At 43.0% G+C, this 24,247-nt stretch overlaps 1 protein-coding gene across 1 annotated transcript in view; it reads left to right on the forward strand.

Moving 5' to 3' along the window:
- The first annotated feature begins 1,821 nt into the window (after positions 1 to 1,821).
- Slamf1 (signaling lymphocytic activation molecule family member 1) overlaps positions 1,822 to 24,247 on the forward strand; it is a 33,201-nt gene continuing 10,775 nt past the window's right edge. Inside the window, exons 1-4 of the mRNA XM_034520984.2 lie at positions 1,822 to 1,959; positions 10,231 to 10,572; positions 12,207 to 12,500; positions 22,344 to 22,439. Coding sequence (XP_034376875.1) covers positions 1,884 to 1,959; positions 10,231 to 10,572; positions 12,207 to 12,500; positions 22,344 to 22,439 — 808 coding nt within the window. The 5' untranslated portion in view covers positions 1,822 to 1,883. The remainder of the gene's footprint in view (positions 1,960 to 10,230; positions 10,573 to 12,206; positions 12,501 to 22,343; positions 22,440 to 24,247) is intronic.

A 24,247-nucleotide genomic window follows, 5' to 3' on the forward strand; every position in this document is an offset into this window, starting at 1 on the left:
GCTTGGGGAGGGGAGTGGGGCACAAACCCACCCCTCCCTTGTAAGTATTAACAGTTGTCAGCTACTGGGAGAGGGAGGGACAATTTCCTCTAAGAACATAGTCCTTGGTAAGTCAACCAGCCTCTGGTGGAAGATAACACATCCAAGAATATTTGGGCAGCACAAAATTGTTTGATGGGCTAAAAAACAGAAAAGACACAAAGCTGGGTGAATATCTTTGGAAATATGGGAACATGAATATGATAATAAAATTCTCAACGAACAAATAAAATACTGTTTTTAAAGTAGAGGGTTCATTTAGGAAGAAGAAAGTAAACATGATGTGGTGGTGGCACACCTTTAATCTCAGCACTTGGGAAGCAGAAGCAGGTGAGTTCCAGGCCAGCAAGAACTACATAATGAGACTTTGTCTCAAAAAGCAAAACACAACAAAACCAACAGACAAACAACAAACAAAAACAAAGGGAGAAGGAAGGAAGGAAACTCTAATTTATACCATTTGTAGATTTCTATGATGTTAATTCCTTAAGTGGAAGTAATTCCTAGCTCCCACAGTGAGGATGTGAATGCAGAGCCGAGAACATACGGAACCTAATTCACCATTATGAAGTTGGATACAGGAGGCAGGAGATGAGAAAGCAGAGAGAACTAAGGACCAGCTTTCCTCTACCGCCAGCTCTTTCTGCCCTAAGGCCTTTGGGGAGGTCAAGAGTAGATTATCTGTGGTTATGACAATGGATTCTAAAAGCGTCAGCCTGGGGACTAGTGAGATAGCTTGGTGGGTAAGGACACTTGCTGCATAGGCCTGGCAACTTGAGTTTAGTAACTGAATCCCACATGATGGGAGAAGAAAACTGATTCCTAAGGGTTGTTCTTTGACTTTCACACGAACAACTGTGGCAGGCACCTCCTGCCCCAAACAAATACACACACACACACACACACACACACACACACACACACACACACACACACACACACACACACACAGAGACACACACACACAGAGACACAGACACACACAGAGACACACGCACACACAGACACACACACACACAGACACACACAGACACACACAGACACACACACACACACACACCTAGCTTCACCTTTCAAAGTCTTGTGAGCTCTGATCATAGTACTTTCTAGTGTTCTGTTCATAGAAGTTCTTACTTCCATCCCTTCTCCATAGCAAACTTTACACACAAGTTCTAAATTGAAGGCAGCAGAGAGATAACTTGATTCTGCCCCACTGTGCCTGTCAGGAAAATGGGCCATTGGTCAGTGGTGTCTGCTCCATCAGTCTGTGACTATAGCTCCAGGTCTGACTTAAGGAAGTATTCAGTAAAATTATGGAAGGCATCAGAAGTAAAAGTCCTATCATTCCATGCAAAGTAAGTTACAAACAAAAGTTGAGCTCTAGATTCCCTAATTTGTAGGTGGTCTACTCAATGTCCATTTTTTTCTTAGGCCCCAAGAAGAGTTTACCAGATAGATCTGCTCAGAAAACTTGTGACACCCATTTCCTGGAAACAGCTTAGAAAAAAAGAGGTGGGGGGGGGGAATCACACTTCTTCCCCAAGCCAGGGTTTGACTGATGTGACGTCACAGCCCCTTTCCCAACTCCCATGGGTCTGAACACCTGACTTAGGCTTCTCGAGAACAACGAAGTGATAAAGTGGTTTAAGCCTGATCAGATATGAGCAATCTTGGAGACTCAAGTAGAGAGAGAGAAAAAAAAAAAAAAAACCAGTTGAGACAGGAAGCTGGTTCAGGAACTTGTCAGCAGAGGCAGCACAGCATCAGAGCTTCTGCCTGGGGTAACAGTAAGCAGCTGCCCTGCTGAGCTCCAGCCAGGCACCTGTCCCTCTCTTTGCTGGCTAATGGATCCCAACAGATCCCTTTCCTTGAGAATACTTCTGTTTCTCTCCCTGGCTTTTGAGTTGAGCTACGGAACAGGTGAGTGTTCATTTGTTTAAAGGGTTGAGTCCTGTGTTTAGCAGTTTGGAATCAGCAGAGCCTCATGGATAGAGAAGACAGGGGCTGGGGAGTGCTGTTCAGTTGCCTCTTCTTTAAGGAGAGTGCCTCTGGGTTTCTACTGTGTCTTTCAAAGAGGAAGAAACCTGTGAGTTTCTTGAGCCTAGGGTTCCAGGGATTTGTCCCACCTACACTAGTTTCTATGGAAACCAGAAGCTGAAGGCACCTGCTACATCCTTAAACAGCCTCCTGGGAGATAGACTCGGGCTGAAGTTCTGAGTAGTTGGTTTTATGTGAATACCCTTCTGGTAAAGACCCAGGCTAGGGACCAAAGCTCTGGGAAACTTGACCTATATTCCTGCTGTGGAAAACGACTCTCACACATACACCAGCAGACAAAGAACATGGTCCAGTGAAAAGCAAGGATGGCAGGGGCAACAGGTAGAAATGAAAAATCTAAGATCTTTGGCTGACAACAGACAGTAGTTGCAATGTGGTCATGCTTTCTTAGAAGAGATGATTCCAAAGCACCAAGAAGGGGAGAGGTTGGGATTTTGGAGCCCAGGGTTGCTTACAGACCATAGAAAATGCAAATTAGGAAACTTCAAGGCTCCGTGCTGCAGTGGGCTCAAGGAATGGCAAAGCGTTAGGGGGCAGGGCTTCTCCCGTGCAGCTGCTGCGTCTCTTTTCCAAGACAAGCTATTGTTTTCTACTTAGTGGTCTGGAGCTGTAAGGGAAGGTATTGGAGAGCAAGGGTGATAAGCAGTGCATACTGGGCTGACCATGTGAATGGAATGGTCAACTCCATTGTAGGATTTAATTAGATGTGGAAGACAGTGTGGCAGAGAGATGGCTTTAGGAAGGGGATAGGGGAAATCCTGAGGGCCAGAGCACTTCGGTCATGGGGGTTTCATGACTGTAAATCCATAATGGACTTTTCTAAGAAAAGACCTGAAATGTGCCAGGCATGTGCGGTGCTGTACCTGGAATTTCTTGCTAAAGTCTCAGATGAGGAGGCCCTTGTCTAGCACCACTTTGAGAGATTTTTAGATCATCAAACAGAGCATTTTTGGAGGTAGAGCTAAGCCCTCCTTGTTGTGTACAGTTTGAACCTCACCACTGCTGGCTTACTTGGTGACTTACTGTAGTGACTATGGGATGAACGTTTAGCTTTCTCCTTGTCTAGCCTTGTCTGTTGCAGCTCAGGTGCAGCTAGCAGATGTTCTGCTTAAGGGTAGGAAGTCACTGCCTAGTGAGCCACAGCCCATCCCATCCCCAGGGTACACACACGTCTCCCCACTTGGCAACTATTCTTTCCTTGCATTCCACCTTCTAAAATAAGGCCACTTTTTGTCAGTGTTTCTATTTTTAAATGTGTACTCTTTTGTGAAACCCCAATAAAATCCAAATAGAAATACTTTGCAAATGAGACTTATCAGTCGTGTCAAAGCTGCCCAAAGGAGCTTGACTCTTGTTAAAAAAAAAATCACCTTCCCATTTCAGCTCAGTTTTCAGTTCCTACTGAGAACTGTAAAATGCAAAAAGTCCTCACATCCTTCCCAAGTAAAGCCAATTCTCCCAAAGGACAGTTGATGTATTAATTTACAGTGAACTTCACATAGAAGTATGTGATGTTCAAGAAGCCATGCAACTTCTATGTGGCATCTTGACTTTAATCCAAGAGGCACAGTGAACAGTTACTATCTTTGGGTAAATAACTGCAAGGTAAACTCTTATGTCTTTTTTTTTTTTCCTTTGTATTTTACTGGGAGTCATCTTTAATTTCTTGCTCTTAAAGAAGACAGATGCATTGTGGCTTATAGCGCAATATATTTTTATTACATTTTTATTAACATTTATTAGGCTCACAGGAAGATTTATAGTCTTTACAATAGACACAGCCCAGACTGGGGTTCCTGCAAAGCCAGCCCCAGGTTTCTTCAATTTATTATGTGTGTTAATTTGTTTAAAACTATCATGTTTTTTGGTCTTCGACTCTGCTCTTCCCCTTTTCACTCCAGCCAGAATATTATGATCCCCATCTATATAGATCATTACCTCCAGTTCACAGGTATTTCATAACATGTGCCTAATGCTTCCTTGAACACATAAAATGCCAAGTTCACATTCTGAAAAATCCACACCAAAACCCAGAGATGTTGTTGCATTATGTTTAGACATCAGTTAGTTCAGATCCTTTAATTTATCAAGAATCTTTTAAACTAGACATTTATTTTTAGAGCAATTTTTGGGGTCATAGCCATGTTGAGTAGAACTTGCGTACATCCCCTTACCCCTGGATCTGTATAGCCTCATTATCAGTATTGGCCACTACAGGGACATATGTGTTATGACTGATGACTCTTACCAAATGGAGTGCTTTATCCCTCCATGTAGGTCCTTCCCACCTCCTCATCCATGTTGAATAAGAGATGAGGGACAAATGCTTGGGTTCTAGGCTTGGGCCAACCTAATGTAGCCACCAGTCCATCATATGCCAATATATTGATATAAATACTTCATCAAACATTTTAATACCGTGATATGAAACCTCACCTTTCTCTATTTGAAGAATTGGATTAGAGTTCAAAGCATCAGGGATTTTGGATATTTATAGACTGGCTTTAAAAGACTCCATTCTTCACTGATGTACTGAGTGTATACAGCCAGGCAGCATGTAGGGGTAGCGAGCAAACGTAGCAATCATAAGCTGCTGACAAGCACCTGATATAATATCTGATATATGAGAGCTCACTTAAAAATATTGTTGAATAAGTAATAGTGTAAAAGTACTACATATTTGCTTTATATAAGACATTGTGTTAAGTGTTTTATCCTTCAAATTTTCATACCAGCCCTTTGAGATTGTTGTCACCATCATTGGTACTGCTAGAACTTTGTCAGTGAGGAAAGATAAGCAGAGTAGACTAACAGTTTCTTTGCACTTGCATGGCTGGACGCTAGACATTTCAGGGACTAAAACTGGATATGCTCTGTGTGAGGACTGGGGAGGATGGTCCAGTGTGTTTCTAGGTCCCATGAGGAAAACTAGATTACGATGTCTATGATTAAGGTGTATATGTTGAAATGAGTCGAAACTAACTGAGTATGGGATTTTTCAAAACGTGAGAGGCATTGATGAATTTCGGAAGGAGAATACAGGACGCACGCATGAAGCATTTGAGGGGAAGTTGGAAAGTAGGAGCCTTTTTCAGCATAGTGACTTTTCTTTAACCTGCTTTGTTTATTAGGAGAAAGCTGTGTGTGCATCTCTAAGACTTTAACAGGACAAAATAGATTAGAATGGGGACTTGTCTTCTTTGTGTAATCTTTGCTGTAGATGACACTGTTGCCGGTGCTTCTTGTATCCTTCAAATACATAGGTTAGAATCTACTAGAGTTGAAAAGGAGTATTTTAGATGGAGATACAAATCCAGGGCTTCAGTGATGTGATCGCTTAGATGGAATGGCAAGGGGTCTGTTGTAACCAAAAGCCCAGGGTTTGTGGCTGAGGAGCTTCTAAATCCTCACCAGGAAAGTGGGGAGAAATACTTTCTCTCATCCCATATTGGGGATGCTCCAGAAAGAAAATGGAATTCATCTTGATTGTGGAAAGGGAAGAACTTAGACTCATGGTGCCATTTGTTCATTCATTCATTCTACCCATTTCATTTCATGTATTCACTTTGACAAGAAGAATTTCTTGGGCTCCCATTGTGTCCCAAGTACCAGTTAGAACAGTAGTTCTCAACCCGTGGGTCATATCCTCTCTGAGGGTCACATATCAGATACCCTGGACATTAGATATGTACATTACAATTTATAATAGTAGCAAAATTACAATTATGAAATAGTAGCAAAATGGTTTTATGATTGGGGGTTGCTGCAACACGAGGAACTATATTAAAGGGTCACAGGCTTAGGAAGGTTGAGAACCACTGTATTAGAATACCACAGTGAATGAAAAGTACAATCCCTCTTCTTGAAAGCTTCTGACTGTGTGAAGACAACAAGTGTTAAACTAGATAAAATTGTACTGAGAGGCACGAAGGAGTGATGGAAGGATGGTGGAGGGAGGCTGTAGGAAGCCTAAACTAAACTGAAGTGAGGGAAGACTTCCCTCTTCAGAAGACCTGGAGGATGGAAGGAACTGGCCAGGCAAAGGATGGTCCAGGGTTTTAGGCTGGGGAATGATCAGTGCAAACAGTGTGAGCAACAAAGACTCAGCCTCTCGACTGTGGACCAGGGATTGTAGTAGAGTATCTAGGTTTAAAAACAATCCTTACACCAGTTTGGTTTTTTTTTCTTCCTTAGTCTGCATTTACCTCTAGAACTGTGAGGCCAATGAGACCTGTCTCTTTTCTAAAAACAAGAAAGAAAGAAAGAAAGAAAGAAAGAAAGAAAGAAAGAAAGAAAGAAAGAAAGAGAGAGAAAGAGAGAGAGAGAGAGAAAGAGAGAGAGAGAGAGAAAGAGAGAAAGAGAGAAAGAGAGAGAAGAATGTAGCAAGATGATAAAAGCATATGTAAAACATCAGAATGAAGCCAAAAATAAGGTTCTGAGGTAGAACCCCACTTTGTCAAGGGCTCAGCTAAATCCTGAAAGTATCAGACCACTGTTCACCTGCCTGTGTGAATCACTCCACCATCAAAGCAAGGAAAGTGAGTTGGTGTGAGGAGCAGAAATGTTCCTTCCCAGTCCCTTCTAGTAAACAGGGCTGACTGAATCACAGGCTCGCTGGAAACCCCTCACCAGGCCGGAGGATGTTTCAGGAACACAGACTCCACTTGAAGGCTTTTATAGCCCCGCTTGTGTTTCCATTTGTGCTTGGGTGGAGATGACCTCAAGCGCCCTCCAGACTCAGCTGTCATGGGAGCAATTATGTCATCTTTTTCTAGTGTGTTTGGGTGTTAGGGTCTCCTCCTGGAGAAGCTTTGATTCCAATCCTTATGTGTGGACTGTCTTCATCTGCCCCATTGGTTTCCTTCCATCCTTTCTCCTCTCAACTTCTATCTTTTATTTGTTTGCTTATTTGGCTATTTCCTACCCTACTTTTCTCTTCCTCGAACCTATTCTGTACTCTGAAAGTACAGAAACAAACAACAGCAACAACAAGCTTGCAGTGTCCTGTGACAGGAAAGGGTTGTATGGGAGAGGTTTGGGAGAGTGAAGCCTTAACAGTCTTAGAAATGGTAATGTCTCCATTTCCCCCTTCTTCTCCATATCAAAATCAGTTTAAAATGTCAACAGGATGAGAGTGATTATGTTTTGAAAGTTCAGATCTCTCTCAGAAAAGACAGTTATGGAAGCGTTCCCTGAAATGTACATACATTCAGGGGTCCATGTGTGGCTCTCAGTCTTCCCTGTTATCTTTTACATAGAGAAACTTGGGTTCAGGATGCAAGGGACCAAAATGTATCTTGGGTACATTGTTACAATTTGGGTGGAAAGCCATCAGAGGAGGTGTGTCGTCTTGAACTGTCCGGCATTCCTGAGTGTGGCTGGAAAAAAAGGCCCAGTGTGCTTCCCAGGGTACCCCTGTGAAAATAGCACCAGACAACCACAGTAAAACTAAGAGTCTCCACCTTGACTGAGCAATGGGCTGAGTACTGCGCTTTCAGAGGAAATATGATCAACAGCCCAAAGACCGAGTTCCCTAACACCTACCACACTTTCTTGTAACAACCATGCCCCAACCCCTCTCATCCTGACTTTAGCCCATGTAGAGAACATTCTCTTTTTCCCCAAATCACTAGTATTTAATTAATGTGGGTTGGGTCATTTAGTAGACAGGGTTGGGATTTCAGGGCACATGGATGTGAAGAATATTTTGGCCATTTCACCCGATTTTCCAGTAGTTCATCTTTCCCACAATTGAGGAGGGGTCTTTTCTAGACAGACCTGCGGCAGAAGCAGGTGGGTTTATTCTACCCGTTTGCATCTCTTATCAGATAGAGCAATCTATGCTCACTGAGTCATGTGTTCCTACCATGAACATTAACCTATGGTTAAATTCAGTTGTATATATGCCAGGCTAAGGTAAACAGGTGCTTTGTCAAGGGTAACAAGGCTTTCAGCCCTTGCCAAATGAACAGATATTTATTTCAGAGCCTGCCTGTGCCAAACACTGTATCAGGTCACCAGACACAAACAGTGACATGCAGTTCATTCTCTAGAGAAGGGCTGTATTCAAGTGGGACAGACAGCAATACAAATGAATAAATGTGCGTTTAACACCAGGCAGTGACAGCAAGGGCAATGGGCAGGAGGTGTGTCCTGGACAATCTGTCAGAGGAAGCCTCTCAGAAGACAGAATTCTCTGAGCAGGCACCTAAAATAAAGTAAGGCACTGAGAAGTTCAGGTACACAAGGACGAACTCTCTAGAGACAAACAGTGAATACAAAGGCCCAGAGGCCGGACAGTTCTTGACGAGGTTATAGAGCAGGGAAGTTATGTGGCTATAGTGCTTTGAAAGCCAGAGAATGGAATTCGAGAAAGGATAGACTCAAAGCTCCTCCAGTGCTCTTGGCCGGAGAAACTGGTCACGCCTGAACAGAGTTCTTTGCTAAAGCAGGATGCGATTTAAACGTCCAAGTGCCCACCTGTGTAGGCAGTGGAGTCTACAGTGAAAGAATTAGACATTGTCTATAACTAAATACTGCAGGTATGTCAAACTGTAGAGCTAAATGAGAAGTAAGTGTAGATAAGGGAGAGAAGGAAGCCTGAGCCTGGACACAGACTGTTACTTAGAGATTTCAAAGAGCAGAAGCTTCCCCTAAGGAAACTAAGAATAATAAAAGAAAAAAAAACCTAGCAATCCATGGAAGTGTAGTATCTTGGGGACCAAACGAAGACATGTTTAATGGGGGGCGGGTGATGAACTACGCCATGGGTTCTTGAGAAACACGCAAGGCAACGATGGAGAATTAACAGACTTGGCTCTGTGTAACAGACATCTTGGCAAGTTGGCAAGTGTGATCCCATGAGAATTTGGAAGAATAGTTGTTTGGAGTGGGTACATGGAAAATTGGGTCAGGAAGTAAAAGCAGAAAACATAAGCAGATGTGCAAGAACCTTCCAAAAAGAAAATAAAAATAGCCAACTGGCTGAGGCTAGACCTGGGGTTGGAGAAGAATTTCTTTCCTTCTTCCTTTCTTTCTTTCTTTCTTTCTTTCTTTCTTTCTTTCTTTCTTTCTTTCTTTCTTTCTTCCTTTCTTCCTTCCTTTCTTTCTTTCTTCCTTCCTTCCTTCCTTCCTTCCTTCCTTCCTTCCTTCCTTCCCTTTTTTAGATGTGGGTAATTAATTAACTGCTTGTATGTGTGTGTGTTGTTGTTGTTGAAAGGATTCCAGGAGGCAACTCATAGTGCAGGGGTGGGTTACAGAGGCAAAGCCTGAAAGCATGCAAGTGCTCCTCTAGGGAGCCTTGGATGGGAGCACGGGCCATTCCTCCAGGTAGACAGGCTCACTGGGACTACCATGGATTGAAATTTGCTTTTTGTTTTTTCTATATTTTTTTTTTTTCAGTGAAACGAAAAGGGAGGTAAACCCTGAGAGAGGAGGTAGAAGGGCAGGTTGTGGCTTTGAGAAAAGTGGAGGTATTAAGTACTCAGCACTAGAATCCCTGAGAGTGGTTTGAAAGAGCTTTGAGTTTTTGTAGGGGGTTTCCCCTTTGTTCCTGTTGGTTCAGCATTTTTTAAAAAGGGAAACCAAACAATCTCTTATCTCTTATCCTAACTACCTCAGGGATTGTTGGAGAAGAAGGTTCCAGGGTGAGCATGAAGAACATCTCTTTCCTGGTTCTCACAGTCCTCTGCCTCTTCTCTGACTCTTCTCACCTGACTTGATGCTTCTGGAACCATGTTTCCCTGGGCCTCTTCTCAGTGTCGCCCGCTCCTCACCCTGCATATAGAACCTTGGCAGAGAAATGACAGCCTAAGATTCTAGTCCTGACTGCCACTCACTACTGTCTCTCTAAGGGAGTCATTTACTTTCCTTCTGTGCCTTTGCTGTTCAGTTGAGGGAACCCTGGTGTAAGCGATTTGAGGATTTCCACAGGATGCTCTGAAATACTGGTGTTATGGTTAGGATCCTAGTGGGAATCCTTGTAGACCGTGGGAATCCTTGTAGACCGCCACCTGGTAATATGAGATAGTTCAAGAGGTGAGGAGAGTCTCAGCCTGTCTTTCTCTATCTTTGACACAATGAATGTCTCCAGATCTCCCATCATAAGAAGTTATCTTCCCCTCCTTCCCTCAGGTGGAGGTGTGATGGATTGCCCACTGATTATCCAGAAGCTGGGAAGTGACACATGGCTGCCCCTGATAAATGAACATCAGATAAATGAGCTTGTGAACAAAAGCATCCGCATCCTTGTCACGATGGCAACATCTCCAGGAAGCACAACCAACAAGAAAATAGTGTCTTTTGATCTCTCTAAAGGGGGCTACCCAGACCACCTGGAGGATGGCTACCAGTTTCAATCAAAAAACCTGAGCTTGGGGATCCTGGGGACCAGGCGGGAGAGTGAAGGATTGTACTTTGTGAACGTGGAGGAGAACGTGTCAGTTCAGCAATTCTGCATGCAGCTGAAGCTTTATGGTAAAAATGGGAATTTTTGTACTTCACACAGGAGGGCCTAGAAGGTTCTCAGTCCCAGAGTTCAGGCCTTTCTCAGAAGTAGAATGTCTGGAATTGGAAGCAACTTGAAAGATCGGGTCCAACAAGTATTTAAGCTTTGACAAACGAACATTTCTGTTTTTTCTTCCCGTTGGTGGAAGTTGATTTGATTCCTGTTTTGAAAGGAAGGGAACCCACTGTGTGGGAGCTAAAGGGCTGGCTTAGTTTGCATATCATTTTTTTTTAATAAAAATATTTTTTTCTATCAAGCTTGACTTTTACAAAGTTTGACTACAACTGAACAAACCCAAATCCTCTTTCATTTGCCAGACTCCAGCAGCAGGCGAGTTCACATGTGCTTGCTCACACTTGTGTGGGATGTTGGCTAGAGCAGAGATTCTGAGTAAAGAGAGCTGACATTCCACCCACAGGCAGTTCACCAAGCCCAGAGCCTTGGGGGAGGCTTCCACCTACATGGTGAAAAAAACACCTCTTTTCTCATTTGAACCAGCATCTGCTTATGTAGTTATTTAGCTGTCTGTGGGCCTGTAGAACCTACATCTAGCTGAATCCAGCACTTTTCTGAGCCCCTTTAACCTCTGCTCCTGTCTTTGAAGACACCTAGAATTCCTATTCTTTAGCCCCTGAGGCTCATCTGCTTTCCGAGGCTTCTTGACAGCTGTGTGGGGCTGTCTTGCCAAAGGATCTTACATCACCAAGGATGGGACAAGGAGCCCACAGCCGGCATTTTATTGGAAGCTGCAGCTTTCTAGGAGAGAAAGAGAAACATCTTGGCTCTCTCTTGCCCCAGCACTTTCCCCTGCAAACAGAGAATGCAGAGTGCCCGCAGCCCTCTGCTGAGTGTGCACGGAGGCTCACTTACGTTTTTTAAATAACGTAAATGTTATAAAAGCTGTCCTTTTATTCTTGTGAGTTTACTGATTTTCTCACATGTTATATAATCAGCTGGGTGTGTTGGGAAGTGTGGTCTCTGCAGCCAGGACTTTCTTGAGGAGAGAGAAAGAGAGAGAGGGAGAGAGAGAGAGAGAGAGAGAGAGAGAGAGAGAGAGAGAGAGCGAGACCTTGCCTGTCTTATGGCATTGGGATTGTATGAATGATAGGACCTGTAGCTAAGATTAAAAACCCTACCACTGCTTTAGACCCACAAAGCTTTTGACAGACAGACAGACAGACAGACAGACAGACGCGTGTGCGTGCCACTGTCTCATGAAAGCCTACCACTGAAAGCTCACGCTCTTAGCTCATCATCTAGGATGTTGTACTCATAAGCCAGTCACAACCTCATCTTATTCCTGATAGAATAAGGCAGAGCAGTCTAGACGGTGAGCATCAGGAGAGGCAGGCAGTGTCCTAACAGTATTAGGAGAAAGGAACGATACGCCACATGCTTCTCTGTTCCATCTGAGGAGACTCCTGGAATGAGCAGAGCAGGGTGAGGGATGATATGGGCCACAGTTCTCTAGCAGCGACAACTCACACTTAAGGTTTCTCAGTGCGTCCCGTCCCATCCCTAGACTTTGTTTTGACAAATAAATCAGTGGATAGTTCCGGGACCTTTGTTTCAGTGATGGTTCTCTTGCTTCTCCTCCTGACAGAGCAGGTCTCCACTCCAGAGATTAAAGTGCTAAACAAAACCCAGGAGAATGAGAATGGGACTTGCAGCTTGCTGTTAGCCTGCACGGTGAAGGAAGGGGATCATGTGGCTTACAGCTGGAGTGATGAGGCTGGCACCCGCCTGCTGAGCCAAGCCAACTCCTCCCACCTCCTGCACATCAGGCTTAGCAACCAGCATCAAGACAGCATCTACAGCTGCACTGTAAGCAATCCTGTCAGCAGTCGCTCTAAGATCGTCAACCTATGGCAAGAAGAATGCAGGCCAGAAGTCTCAGGTGAGCCCTTGGGTACCTCATCAATGGCAAATCCACAGCTAACTAGTCCAATAGCTCTGCTTCAACAGCCAAGCTTTGCCCTCATGTTTGCTTTATATTGTCAAAGCCTCCAGGTACATTCAACAAGGATGCTCTCCATGTTGGCCCCAGGTGGCATTATATTACATTTGATTCACAGTTAAGGAACAAACAGGGAAGAAGGGGGACACAGAATCTGAGCCAGATTCAGGTCTCCAAGGGCAAGACTTTCTCGGTGCCTTCTGCCTTGGATCCAGTATTCAAGGATATATAGGAAAGGGATTGCAGGTTGCAGGTCCTAAGTCCGAAATCCATGCTCTGTTATGATGAGATAGTTCTTTGCCATCAATAAATTGTTCCCTACTTATGTTCTGGGCCATCAAAAGTACTTATGCTGCAAGAGAAGGGAATAGATACGATGTCTGATCTCTGCTCTTCAGCAATGCATTGTAGATATAAGATATAAGACATTTGATCGATAATAATGTACAGGCTATAAGGGAAGGGCTTGTGCTGTGAATGGACCGTGAATCTTACAGCCCCAGTTAGAGGACCCGAGGAATCACAGTGATACTGGCAAGGTACTTTTAACTGTATCGTCTCTTTGGTTCACCATAAACTTGCTGGGCAGGTGCTACTACCAGCTTCATTTTACAGATGAGGAACTTGAAGTTCACAGAATTTAAGTATCTCCTCAAGCTTCTTCAATTTCAACTAGTGGAAACAATGCCTAAATCTGAATATTCTGAGTAGGTTTTCCTCCTTTCTGGGGTAAAAAGCATTGTTGCTCTGTTGGAGGACAATGCTGATTATGTAAGCCAATCTAACCACAAAGATACAGCATAGACCACTGCTCTCTCAGGCCAGGCTGTGTGGCTCTGTACAGGGAGGTTCAGGAAGAGCCCAGAAGGCATTTCTTACACCCTGACATTGTCCTTTCTGAGGAATGGAGCAAGAGTCATTCCAAGGAGACTCCAACCTGAATAGACGTGGATTCTAGGTGACACACCAGATGGGTGGGGACAGAGGAGAGGCGACTGTAGCTACGTTATGTTTTCAGCATAGCACTTCCTGTGACAGAGACTTCGAACCACCCAGAAGACTCTCAGATAGGAAATACCCCTGCTGTACCCTAGAATATTCCTCTGAATTCTGTCATTAACCTAGTGCATCCATGTCATGGAAACAGTCAATTATCTCTCTGCTTTCTAAAGGTAGCCCACAAACCATGTGTAGGCTATTCTATCCAGGTCCTCCCTGCCCACAGTCATTCAGAGCATTCTGGCAAAACCAAGCAAACAGTACTGTATAGTGGGAAGCTTCCAGAATATGATCCCAGAGGGTTTTTTTTTTTTTTTCAGGGATAAAAAGGCTCAGCTTTCTCTGAGACTTTTATTCTTCATTTATAACAGACAGAAGATAAGCTTTGATTGTTCACTGCGTACTGCCTACATGGCCAGGACATCATCAACCCTCACAGAAATCAAATACTATAGAGAGTATGAACATCTTCACACTATGAACGAAGTAAAGAAAACAAGAAAAACTAGGAAAGGCTTGAGTAAGATTGTACACAGAGCCAGTGGGAGATCTGAGTTGTCTGGTGCCCAAATCCTTATAGGTAGTCATAGGAGAGTGACTGCATTTAAAATACCTTAGGAAATCATGATGGAAAAAAAAAACTCTAGTTTTTCTTGGAGACGAGGGAAAAATACCCATTGTGCCAGGCCACTCTCTTCCACTGTAAAAGCCTGTTTAGGGACAGGGAAGCAAAATGTTTACACGGACCTATCTAAAAATGGAGATGAGTATTCCTTCTATGCTTCCAAATAGCTTAACAAGAATATAACTAGTGCACAATAAAATCTCAACAAGTCATAGAGTTTATACTTAAGGGCATTTGGCTCACGATACCCTAGGCTAACACTGAAGATGACTTTACATTTAAGCATGTAAGCCATCCTGAGGATGACTCATTCACTAGTGTGTGTGTGTGTGTGTGTGTGTGTGTGTGTGTGTGTGTGTGTGAGATGTAGTATGTATGTATGTATGAAGCAGGCTGTTGTAAGGTATGGAGGGACACCAAGTGGAGAAACATGGTGTTCTGAGTAGAAGTCTATGGAGACCTCACCCAGCCAGTAAAGCTACTAGACAAGACTTTCCTCTCTTAGGTCTCCGTTTTGCCATCTCAAAGAGGAAAAGGGTAAATTGTTAATGTTTCTTCCGGAGGTGACATTTATGATTCAGTTCCTGAGTATGTCAATAAGAACTGTTAATAAGGGATGCTAAGAGTCTAGAAGTTTAAAATCAAGGTAGTGTCAGGTTTGGTTTTCCTAACCTCTCCTTGACCAGCAGAGGTTTTCTCCTCTGCGCATTCCTGTGTGTTTCCTTTTCCTCTCTGACAGGACACCAGTTAAGTTAGATAAGGGCCCCTAGTGACCTCATTTGAATTTAATTACTTTCATAGCAACCTGTTCCCAAATACCACCCTGGTGAGGCTTAGAAACTTTAACATATGGGTTCGTAGGTGTAGTAATTAAACCACAGTAATACACTAACACCCTAGTTTTAATTTGATTATTTTTGTAAAGCTCCCATCTTTAATTGAAGCCACATCCTAAGGACTTCCAAATACGAATTTTAAGAGAATGCCAGTTAACTTGCAGTTCAAGTAGATGTTCCCCTACCTCCAAAGATGGAGAAGGTCCTCACCACATCCAAGTCAGACATATGGGTGTTTTGCAGCATGACCTTTCCTCTACACAGGGCTGTAAAGGAAATTACCTAAATTATTGAAAACCCACTTCTATTTGTCTATCACAGTGGTTCTCAACTTTCCTAATACTGAGACCCTTTGATTCAATTCCTCATGTTGTGGTGACCCCCAACCATAAAAGTATTTTTGTTGATACGTTCTAACTAATTTTGCTGTTATGAGTTGTAATGTAAATATCTGTGTTTTCCAAAGGTCTTAGGCAACCCCCGTGAAGGGGTCAAGACCTACAGGTTGAGAACCACTGGTCTATCACTTTGTATTAGCAAATGGAAGTTGCTAATTTTTACAGCATGGATTTTACATTGACAAAATGTCTATTGAGATTTCGCCGTGTTCCAGCATGACGGAAGGTACTAAGCACACAAAGATCAAGAAAAAAGAGAGATACAGTTTTTGTTCTTAAGAAGACAATTGTGTAAATAGACAATTTTCCCAGATCACATGGTATGAGAGGTTATAAGACAAAAGTATGTGCAAGGTAATAAAGAGAGGCAATGAACAGCACTGGCTCTCAGAGACCATCAAAGATGAGGCTTTGAGGAATGAGGAGTTATCCAAACTCATTGACAGAAGGTATCCTAAGCAGGGAGAGAAGCAGAGAAGGTCAGCACTGCGTTCTACATCATCCTGCAGGTGATAGGAGCTGACAGTTTTAGACAGAAAATAGGCTCCATCGTCTTTGCATTTCAATGAGAAAAACACAGTGGCATAGAAAATAGACTGGGGTCAGCAAGAGGCAAAAGAAAAAGAAATTAATTATAGGACATTGTAACAGTAATCCACCCAGATGAGCTGAGACTTGGGTCAAAGCAGCAACAGTTAGTGTAATAAAGACTTCCTACTCAGTGTGCTCCAAGGGAAACCTCAGCCCTAGGATGAAACTGCAGGGTAGGCTGACGGTTCATCAGACATTGCAATCAGTAAGTCAGAAGAGTTAGTTCTGAAGACATTTTCACTTTAATGAAAGAAAACCTCAAAGTCATTCATGATACTTTGAGAACAAAAATAGTGTGATGTTGGCACGTCCTTTTGATGTGAGGCCTTAGCTCAACTGAACTGTGCATGGGCACATTTGTTCCTTGGAAAGAAGTTTTAATGACATTTGTCTAGGCCCTCAGTCATACAATCACCTGTGTTCTGGTGGCCACTTAGAAATTTTGTACATCTTCAATGTCCATTATAATACAGTCTTTTATGCCAAGGCCCAAATTCCTGGACCTTACCTTTATCCAGATCATGTGAAGCAAGCTAATGTGGGTGACAGTGTGTGGGATGTGTGGGACTTGCTGCTGTCCTTATTCAGTATGTTTTGAAAGTATTATGTCTGTGCGAGGATGATTGATTCAAAATCTTAAATATTCAGCTAGAAGGGAATGCCCCGGAGGCCCACACTAAAAGGAAGAACTTTTTCAAGAAATTATCAGAACGCTGGCTCAGTGGAAGAAAAGGCTGACACTGGAGCTCCACAGTGTCCCCTTCCCCAGTCTAGCAAAGCCTCATTTCCATAGTCACCTAGACGTTCTATGCCCATGGTCATATCCTCTCCAATATCAGTCCCATCAAGCCAACACGACAACAGTGACAAAAGGAAGAGGTGGGATATTTCAAGTCGGTTACAGCCTCATTTACCAGGAAAGCTAGGAAGTACAGTTATTAGTTGGGTGGCCGTGTGTCCAGAGCTGACTTATACTGCCAGGAAAGAATAGGAGAAATGATTGGCTAGTATCCTTTGCAACATTATCTAGGTGGAACAGGCTGCCGTGGAAGGTGTTTCCAGAAGGTTTGGATTCCATATAATAACTTTCTTAGGTGTTCCCAAACTTTAAATTGGTATCCTCTCCCCACCCCCAGTTCTCACTGGAAACTACCACTAAGAAGGCATCTCTTGAAGAGTGCCAGCTTCTTCAAGGACCTGTGCTCCATGCCAGAAACCTTGCTGAGAAAAACCACATGAAAGGCAGGAAAGAGATCCGGTACTCTCAGACCGTTATGAGAGCATCTCAGAGGCTCCTGGGATGAACTACATTCGTTGCTTGGGTTCTGTTGTTTTCTTTTTAATCATCCTTAAATAATATGATTTAAGGACTTGAAGGGCAAGAAGCTTTTGTGTTGCTGTGACAACTAATTTTCAAAGACAAAAAGGAAAAGAAGATTGCCAGCGTTTTCCTGGGAGGGAGGTGTGGCTCTGTGCAGGTTTTCTTGCTCAACTCGAAGCTAATACTGGAGAAGGACTACAGGGTGGAGACACTTGTAAAATGCGTGTGCCTCTAAATAGCACAGGTGTTTTCAGTCAGCTCACTTAGCTGACTCTGAGAGGTTTCTGCAGGGAGAAAGGCATAATACACTTGGTTCAAAAAAAAGAAAGAAAGAAAAGGAAAGGAAGAAGGGAAGAAAGGAAGAAAAAAGAAAGACACACAGAGAAAGTTAGTTGATGTGCTTTTTTTGTTTTTTGTTTTTGTTTCTGTTGTTGTTGTTGTTGTTTTGTTTTTTTTTTTGGTTTTTGTGTGTGTGTGAATGAAAGGCCTGTAGAGGCAAGGATTTTTATCAGATTTCTGAGAATCTCCATCCTAAGAGGCCTTACTACATGAATGAGCAACAGGAGAGAGAGCGGGATCTTCTGGTTTGAAAATGGGAACACAAGTAACATGTTGTGGGTGCCTCCAAAAAGCACACCTTCCAGATTCGTGTTGTTATTACAAAGCTATGTCAAGTAGGTCATCGGTACTTCCTTTGACTCCTGTCTGAGGGCAATCAGGACGTAACCCAGCACTGCCTTCTGAGACCTTCCTGTAGTTAGCACTCTGATAACTTCTAACAAAAGAATATGTGTCAGTTCTCTATGATCCTTTCATATTCAGTAATTTCAGTACATCAAATTGTAGTGTTTTCATGTCCTATATCTGATGGAATAAGGGTGTGTAAAAAAAGAATAAACACAGAAATATCTTTAAAGATATCTAGGTAGGATTTTGGTGACAAAGTCTTCTTCGTTTGACTAGATTAAAAAAACATTTTTAAAGAGACTACCACAAACTTTCTCTCTAGAGGATTGACAGTATTTAAGACATGCCTTAGTAGACGCTAAAAGACAGACAGACCCTCCCCCCCCCCCAAGGAATATAGATGTGGTCTAGAAGCTCTGAGAAATGGGAAGATACTGTTCATACAGAAGCTGAGTAGCAGCTAAGGGAACAGGCATATGTCTCTTACACTCGTGCTGGGATGCTGAGACAAGATGATTGCAAGGCCACACAGCACATTTCTAGGCCAGCCTAGCCTCAATGAAAGAGCCCCTCTCAGCAACAAAGAAAGGGGGAAGGAAGAGAAAGAGAGAAAGATCTGAGCCTACCAGGTGATGGATGGTTTTTCCCAGTTCACAGTAGACTCTGTTCCTTGAGACCTTTCGGATCTTCTGCCGATGACTGAAACACATAGATTCCTGGTGTAGAGTTCTTCCATTTTGCTTCTGTTTGGTGTGGAAATGGATGGAGAGGTCAATCCTTGCACAAGAACAGCACAAGTAGCTCAATATGAACAACCCTCAGAGGACCACAAGGAAAGCATTTCCAGAAGCTTTGGCAACTGTGGACAATCTGACCCAAACAAGCTAGATAGACAGCATGGTGTCCATATGTGCCTGAGTTCCCCAGGGCTGATACCATGGTCAGTGAATAGCACCAAGTGGATGAACATTAAATATAGGCACCTTGGGGCCTGCTGCATAGATGGGAAGGCTTTCTGTTAATGACAGATGATCTCCAGCCTCCTAGCAGTTTACTGGAGAACTGAGACTGGCAAAAGCAGGTTATATTCATTGATCATGCGATAAATCTGAACACTTTATATACATTATTATTGTGGTTCATCAGAACTAAATATTTTTATGCTCATTTTATTGATGGTAAAACAGGCCTCAGGGGGTATGAAAGATTCTCTGAGATACACAGTTATTAATTGGTACACATGGTACCGGATCCATCTGTCTGATTTATAATACTATCATTTAAAATGGTTTGTCTTGCAAAGATGATGGTGGGAAAACATGAGTTCTAAGCTCAATGGCATCGACTACATGAGATGCTGAAGTCTTGAGGAAAGGGCAGAATGAGACTGGGATGTCCAGGAAAGGTGACACAGATTAAGGAAGAGAGGCCTGAGCATAGGGCCTGAGCAGGTGTGGTGGACAGCTGAAGCATCATCAGAAAGGGCAGTAGAGTGTGGAAAGGAGATGGCAAAGAGATGGGTTGACCGCCCAAAAGGCCTTAACTCCCCCGGGCATCAGTCTCTCATCTCCAGAGTCCATCAGAAACCTTGAACTCTACAGTTCCTCCCTTTCTAGCTGGGCCACTGATGTCTTCTTGAACATTATACATACTTGTTTTCTCAACATGAAATCAGTGGGTCATGTAAACTAAACACTATATATAGTTCCATTAGCCAATGGTTCTATTAAAAAAAATTCACCAACATATCCATACATACCTTAAGCATCAAAGGGAAAGCTTAGACTTGATAACACATCTTCCATATCGACACTCATATCTAGATGAAGCTGGTCGTTTATGTCATAGGAGATAGGCAACAGATTGATTTCATCCTCCTGAGATGCTGGAAAGAAAGACACAGGCCTGATGTTACCACACTGGAGCCTCAGTCATGTGCTTATGTGAGTAGGTTGTTGGCTTATGTGAGTAGGTGGGTAGCAGGGCTGCCAGCAGAGGCCTGTGAAGGCGAGAAAGGTGGATTTGGCAGGCAAGTCTCCATGAAAGCCAGTTGTCTGTTATTTTCCAGTTTCAGGGGCGTTGCCTTGGTTTTTGGTCTTTTTGTAAATCTCATATGAAATTCAGAAGAAATATTATTGTTGGAAATGATATAAGTGGTTCAGGTGTTTGGTCTTAAATTCATGTTTGTTATAGACTTTCTCAAGATATATATATTAGAAGAAGAAAGAGGAACTCAAAATAAGAAGCACTGTGATCATGATTTGCTGGACCAACACCACAGCTTTGTGAATGAAGCTCAGGCTGTGGTCTCTGCTTCTTACCTTGTACTGGGGAACTGTCTCTGTGCGTCCCTGGTACTAACAGCGAAGAGTCCCAATTAGACTCCTGGTCAGTCCTACATGTGTGTACATACATAGAGAGTTCTCAGCCACCAGATACTCTTCAGAGTGTCATGCAGATTGAGTAGCTCACATGCTGCTGTCATCCTCATTTTATGTGTTAAACGAAGCCAGCTCTGCTTATCTATGATTTTTTTCATTCATTCATTTATTTGTTTTTAAAGCAGGCTCACTCCACAGCCTTGAACTTTCAGCTCTCCCATTTGAGCCTTCTGAGTGGTGGGACTGGAGGCATAAGCCACCAGACCTAACTTTTCTCCTTTTTTTGGACCAAGACTGTTGAAGTTGGTGTTTGGCAGGGTTAAAACATGGTTTACTTGAGGAAGAGAATCTGTCATTGCAATGAGATGCCTTGTGACTGGCTATATAGAGACCCTAGGCAGAAAAGAACTCTTTCCAGCCCAGAAGAACACTTCTAGTAGCTTTTGGGCTGGAGTTGTTTTTTTTTTTTTTTTAAACCAGATTTCTGTGTATATTTTCATCAGTTCTCCAAACATCTGAATTGTGCCTCCAACTACTCTGCTCCTTTGTCATCCACTTAGTTCCTCCTTTCAACTTCTGATGTACCCCTCAAAGTTTCAACAGCCAGGAAGTTTATATTTATATATATTTATATTTCAGGGTAGGATATTTTTAAACCCCCATTTCTTTTCTTTTCTTTTTTTTTTTTTTTTTTTGAGAGAGGGTTTCTCTGTGTAGCCCTGGCTGTCCTGGAACTCACTTTGTAGACCAGGCTGGCCTTGAACTCAGAAATCAGCCTGCCTCTGCCTCCCAAGCGCTGGGATTAAAGGCGTGCGCCACCACCACCTGGCTAAACCCCCATTTCTTTCACAGTCAACTTTATAAAGTGCCCCTACACATTAGTGTTAATTCCTGATGCTGCATTTGTCTCTCTAGTAACACTAGAACTTAGTGCCATTACTTAGAAACCTGGTGCTTTGAGTGGGACCTCACTGCCTGTTCCAAGTCCAGGAGTCTCTCTGATTCCCAGGAAGTCTGTCTTTCGTATTTGATCGTGTTTTCTCTCCTGTTGCTGACTCTAGCCCTAGACTTTCTTCATGATGCTTCCTTGCCTATAAAAAGGAAATAATAAAAGTATCTACTCCTTAAGATTGTTTTGATTAAATACATTATCAGATTTGCTATCAAAAGCATCCGACTGTAAGTACTTACATGTGCCCAATATTATGTTAGTGAGCCATATATCTTGTTGAGACAAAGGTTGATTTTACAAAGTGGTGTTCTTGGTTCAAAAGAATTAAGCCCAGTGGCTGAAAGAGAGAAAGCTACAAAATTTGGCTATGTGATTTCAAGCCTCAGTTAGCTTTGCTAATTTAGAATGGGATAACAATAGGCAGGAAACAGTGCATGTGTTTCTTTTGGTTCAGGTCTGGTGGGTTCAACATAGTTATTTGCATTGAGAGGTAATAATAGCACTATTGTGTTTATTTGTTAAGAAGAAAAGCAGATTTCTTCCCCCAGATTGTCTCTTGGGAGTAGTTTGGGGGCATGGGGACAAGCGCACTGGACCGCCATATCCCTTTCACCAAAAATGGACACATAACACATTAGATATTTTAAAATGGAGGAGCAGGACAAGAGATTGGCTTAGGAGAGAGATCGATATGTTAATTTTAAACAAGGGGAAAAAAGCATTTTATTTAGAAACATCTTTATGAAATTAGAAATGGGAAGTCAGGGCTGGTAAATAAAGTGAGGGTAAAAAGGTAGACATGGAAACCTTACTGCTCTAAAGCTGATCTCTAAAGCCATGCAAGCAAACTTCTCCCTGGGGAGACAGATACAGAAACGGAGGCTCACTCCCCTCTTTTTTTTGGGGGGGGGGTGAGGATCATTTCCCTTTCTTCTGGGAGTGAACACACAATGCATTTGCTATTGACCTTTGACCTTTTTTTTTTTTTTTCAGAATCGAGTTCATGGATACCATATACTGTTGCCCCATGTGTGGTCATTATAATCATCATCCTGGTTTCCACGGCAATAATAGTGGTGAAAAGACAAGGTAGGCTGTATTTCAAGGCACTTGCGGTAACTGGAATAGATTTTATGCAAGCACCAACTCCTGTATGTAGACAATAAGATCTTGTATAATCTCACTTTAAGCATGAACTCAATCTTACTACTTTAGTTTTTTTGGCTGGGAGCCTTGTGAAAAATTATGAAGACATCTTGAGATCTTGTCCAGTTCAGCACAATTCTGGTCTGCTAGGCTCCTGTACGAGGTTCAGGGAATCAGCAGAGGAAAGAGCCACACGTGTCTAGTGTAGGAGACACTGTGCAGATAATCTAAACTCAGCACTGAAGTTTGGCTGGTACAGAAGGCTAGAGGAATCAAAACAGGAGGCATACCATACTGAGATTTGCTAGAGAACAGAATTCAGAGGCCTCTTGGATCCATCCAGGAAACATGTCCTAGGGTAGGCTAAAAACGGCAAGGTTTAAGTTTAAGTGCTTGGTATTTCTTCCAAATCATCCTGTTATTCACTATCTCAGGGCTATGTGCACTCTCAGCCTTACTGACTACCACTCACCCATCTGGATCAGAGCATCCTGACTCAGATGTCCTGGTTGGCCTTCCTTTAATGAGGGCAGAACAAGATACAGATCAATGTCATCCGTATACAGTCTTAGGAAAGCCCTTACCTCAGCACGTTGATGTTGGTTTTGCTTATATAAGATGACAATCGCAGCACAGACGTTTACCTCTATCTCATTTCCTCCCCTGAAGAGTTCACTGAGCTGGTGGGGGTGGGGTGTGTTATTCAGATAAAAGTTCTGTTGAGAGCTAAGGGTTTGGGAGTGGATCTACTTAGCCTTATCAGTAAGCAGTGAGATATGGGGGCTAAGAAAGCAGATGGAGTTTTCCCTCTAGCCCAGCTAGCAAAGCTATGCTGTTTTCTCACGTACATTCCACATGGTGTTCTGCTCAGCACGTGGCTGAGCTCTGAGGGAGCAGTGCTTCCCTCCCCCACAACCCCCCACTAAAGCCCACATCCACTCACCCTCTAAACATATCCACCTTTTCCAGGCACCATTTATGCCTCGTAAGCCTGCACCAACATCTACACTCAGTTGCTACGCCCTCCACAAAATACTGCTCAAGTGGTTCTGTTGGCAGTGTCTAGTGGTATCTGCTCCAAAATGCCTCCTGAATCTGAAGAGTTTTAGCTTAGTTCCCCCCCCCCCAAGGGAATACACTAGTTAAGAGTGCAGTGAGACAAGTCTGTAGTAACAGCTGCTTGCAAATCTGAGATAGGATGATCACTCCAGCCCATGGGTTCTAGATCAGCCCTGAGCTACATACTAAGACCCATCCCCAAATAAACTAATGTGGGACTTTGGCCTTAGACAACATTCAAATGTACTTTGCCACCAATGAGCTGTGTAACCAAGCAAACTTCTCACCATCTGCAAAGCAAGGATATTATCCCCTTTGTGGCATTGCTGTGGTGATTGTCAAACTCATACACAGAAAGCACCACACAGTGGTTTTCCTGCACGATGCACATGTATACACACACATCTATAAGCAGATATAGCTCTTGATGTGAGTAGGCAAATGTTTAAGTCTTAAGGCTAGCAAAGAGCTATACTGGAAAATTCTAGAAACAGTAGTAACAGCAGGTTTAAAGTACTTGAAGCTACAGTCACATAAGACAACTTCTTAGATGCACCTTTAATCCCATCACTCAGAAGGCAGAGATAGGAAGATCTCTCTTTTGAGTTTGAGGCCAGCCTGATCTACAGAGTGAGTTCCAGAATGGGCGGAGTTACACAAAGAAACCATGTCTCAAAAATAAAAATTAAAAA

This window comes from Arvicanthis niloticus, chromosome 16, assembly GCF_011762505.2.
Source record: "Arvicanthis niloticus isolate mArvNil1 chromosome 16, mArvNil1.pat.X, whole genome shotgun sequence".
Classification (NCBI taxonomy): domain Eukaryota; kingdom Metazoa; phylum Chordata; class Mammalia; order Rodentia; family Muridae; genus Arvicanthis; species Arvicanthis niloticus.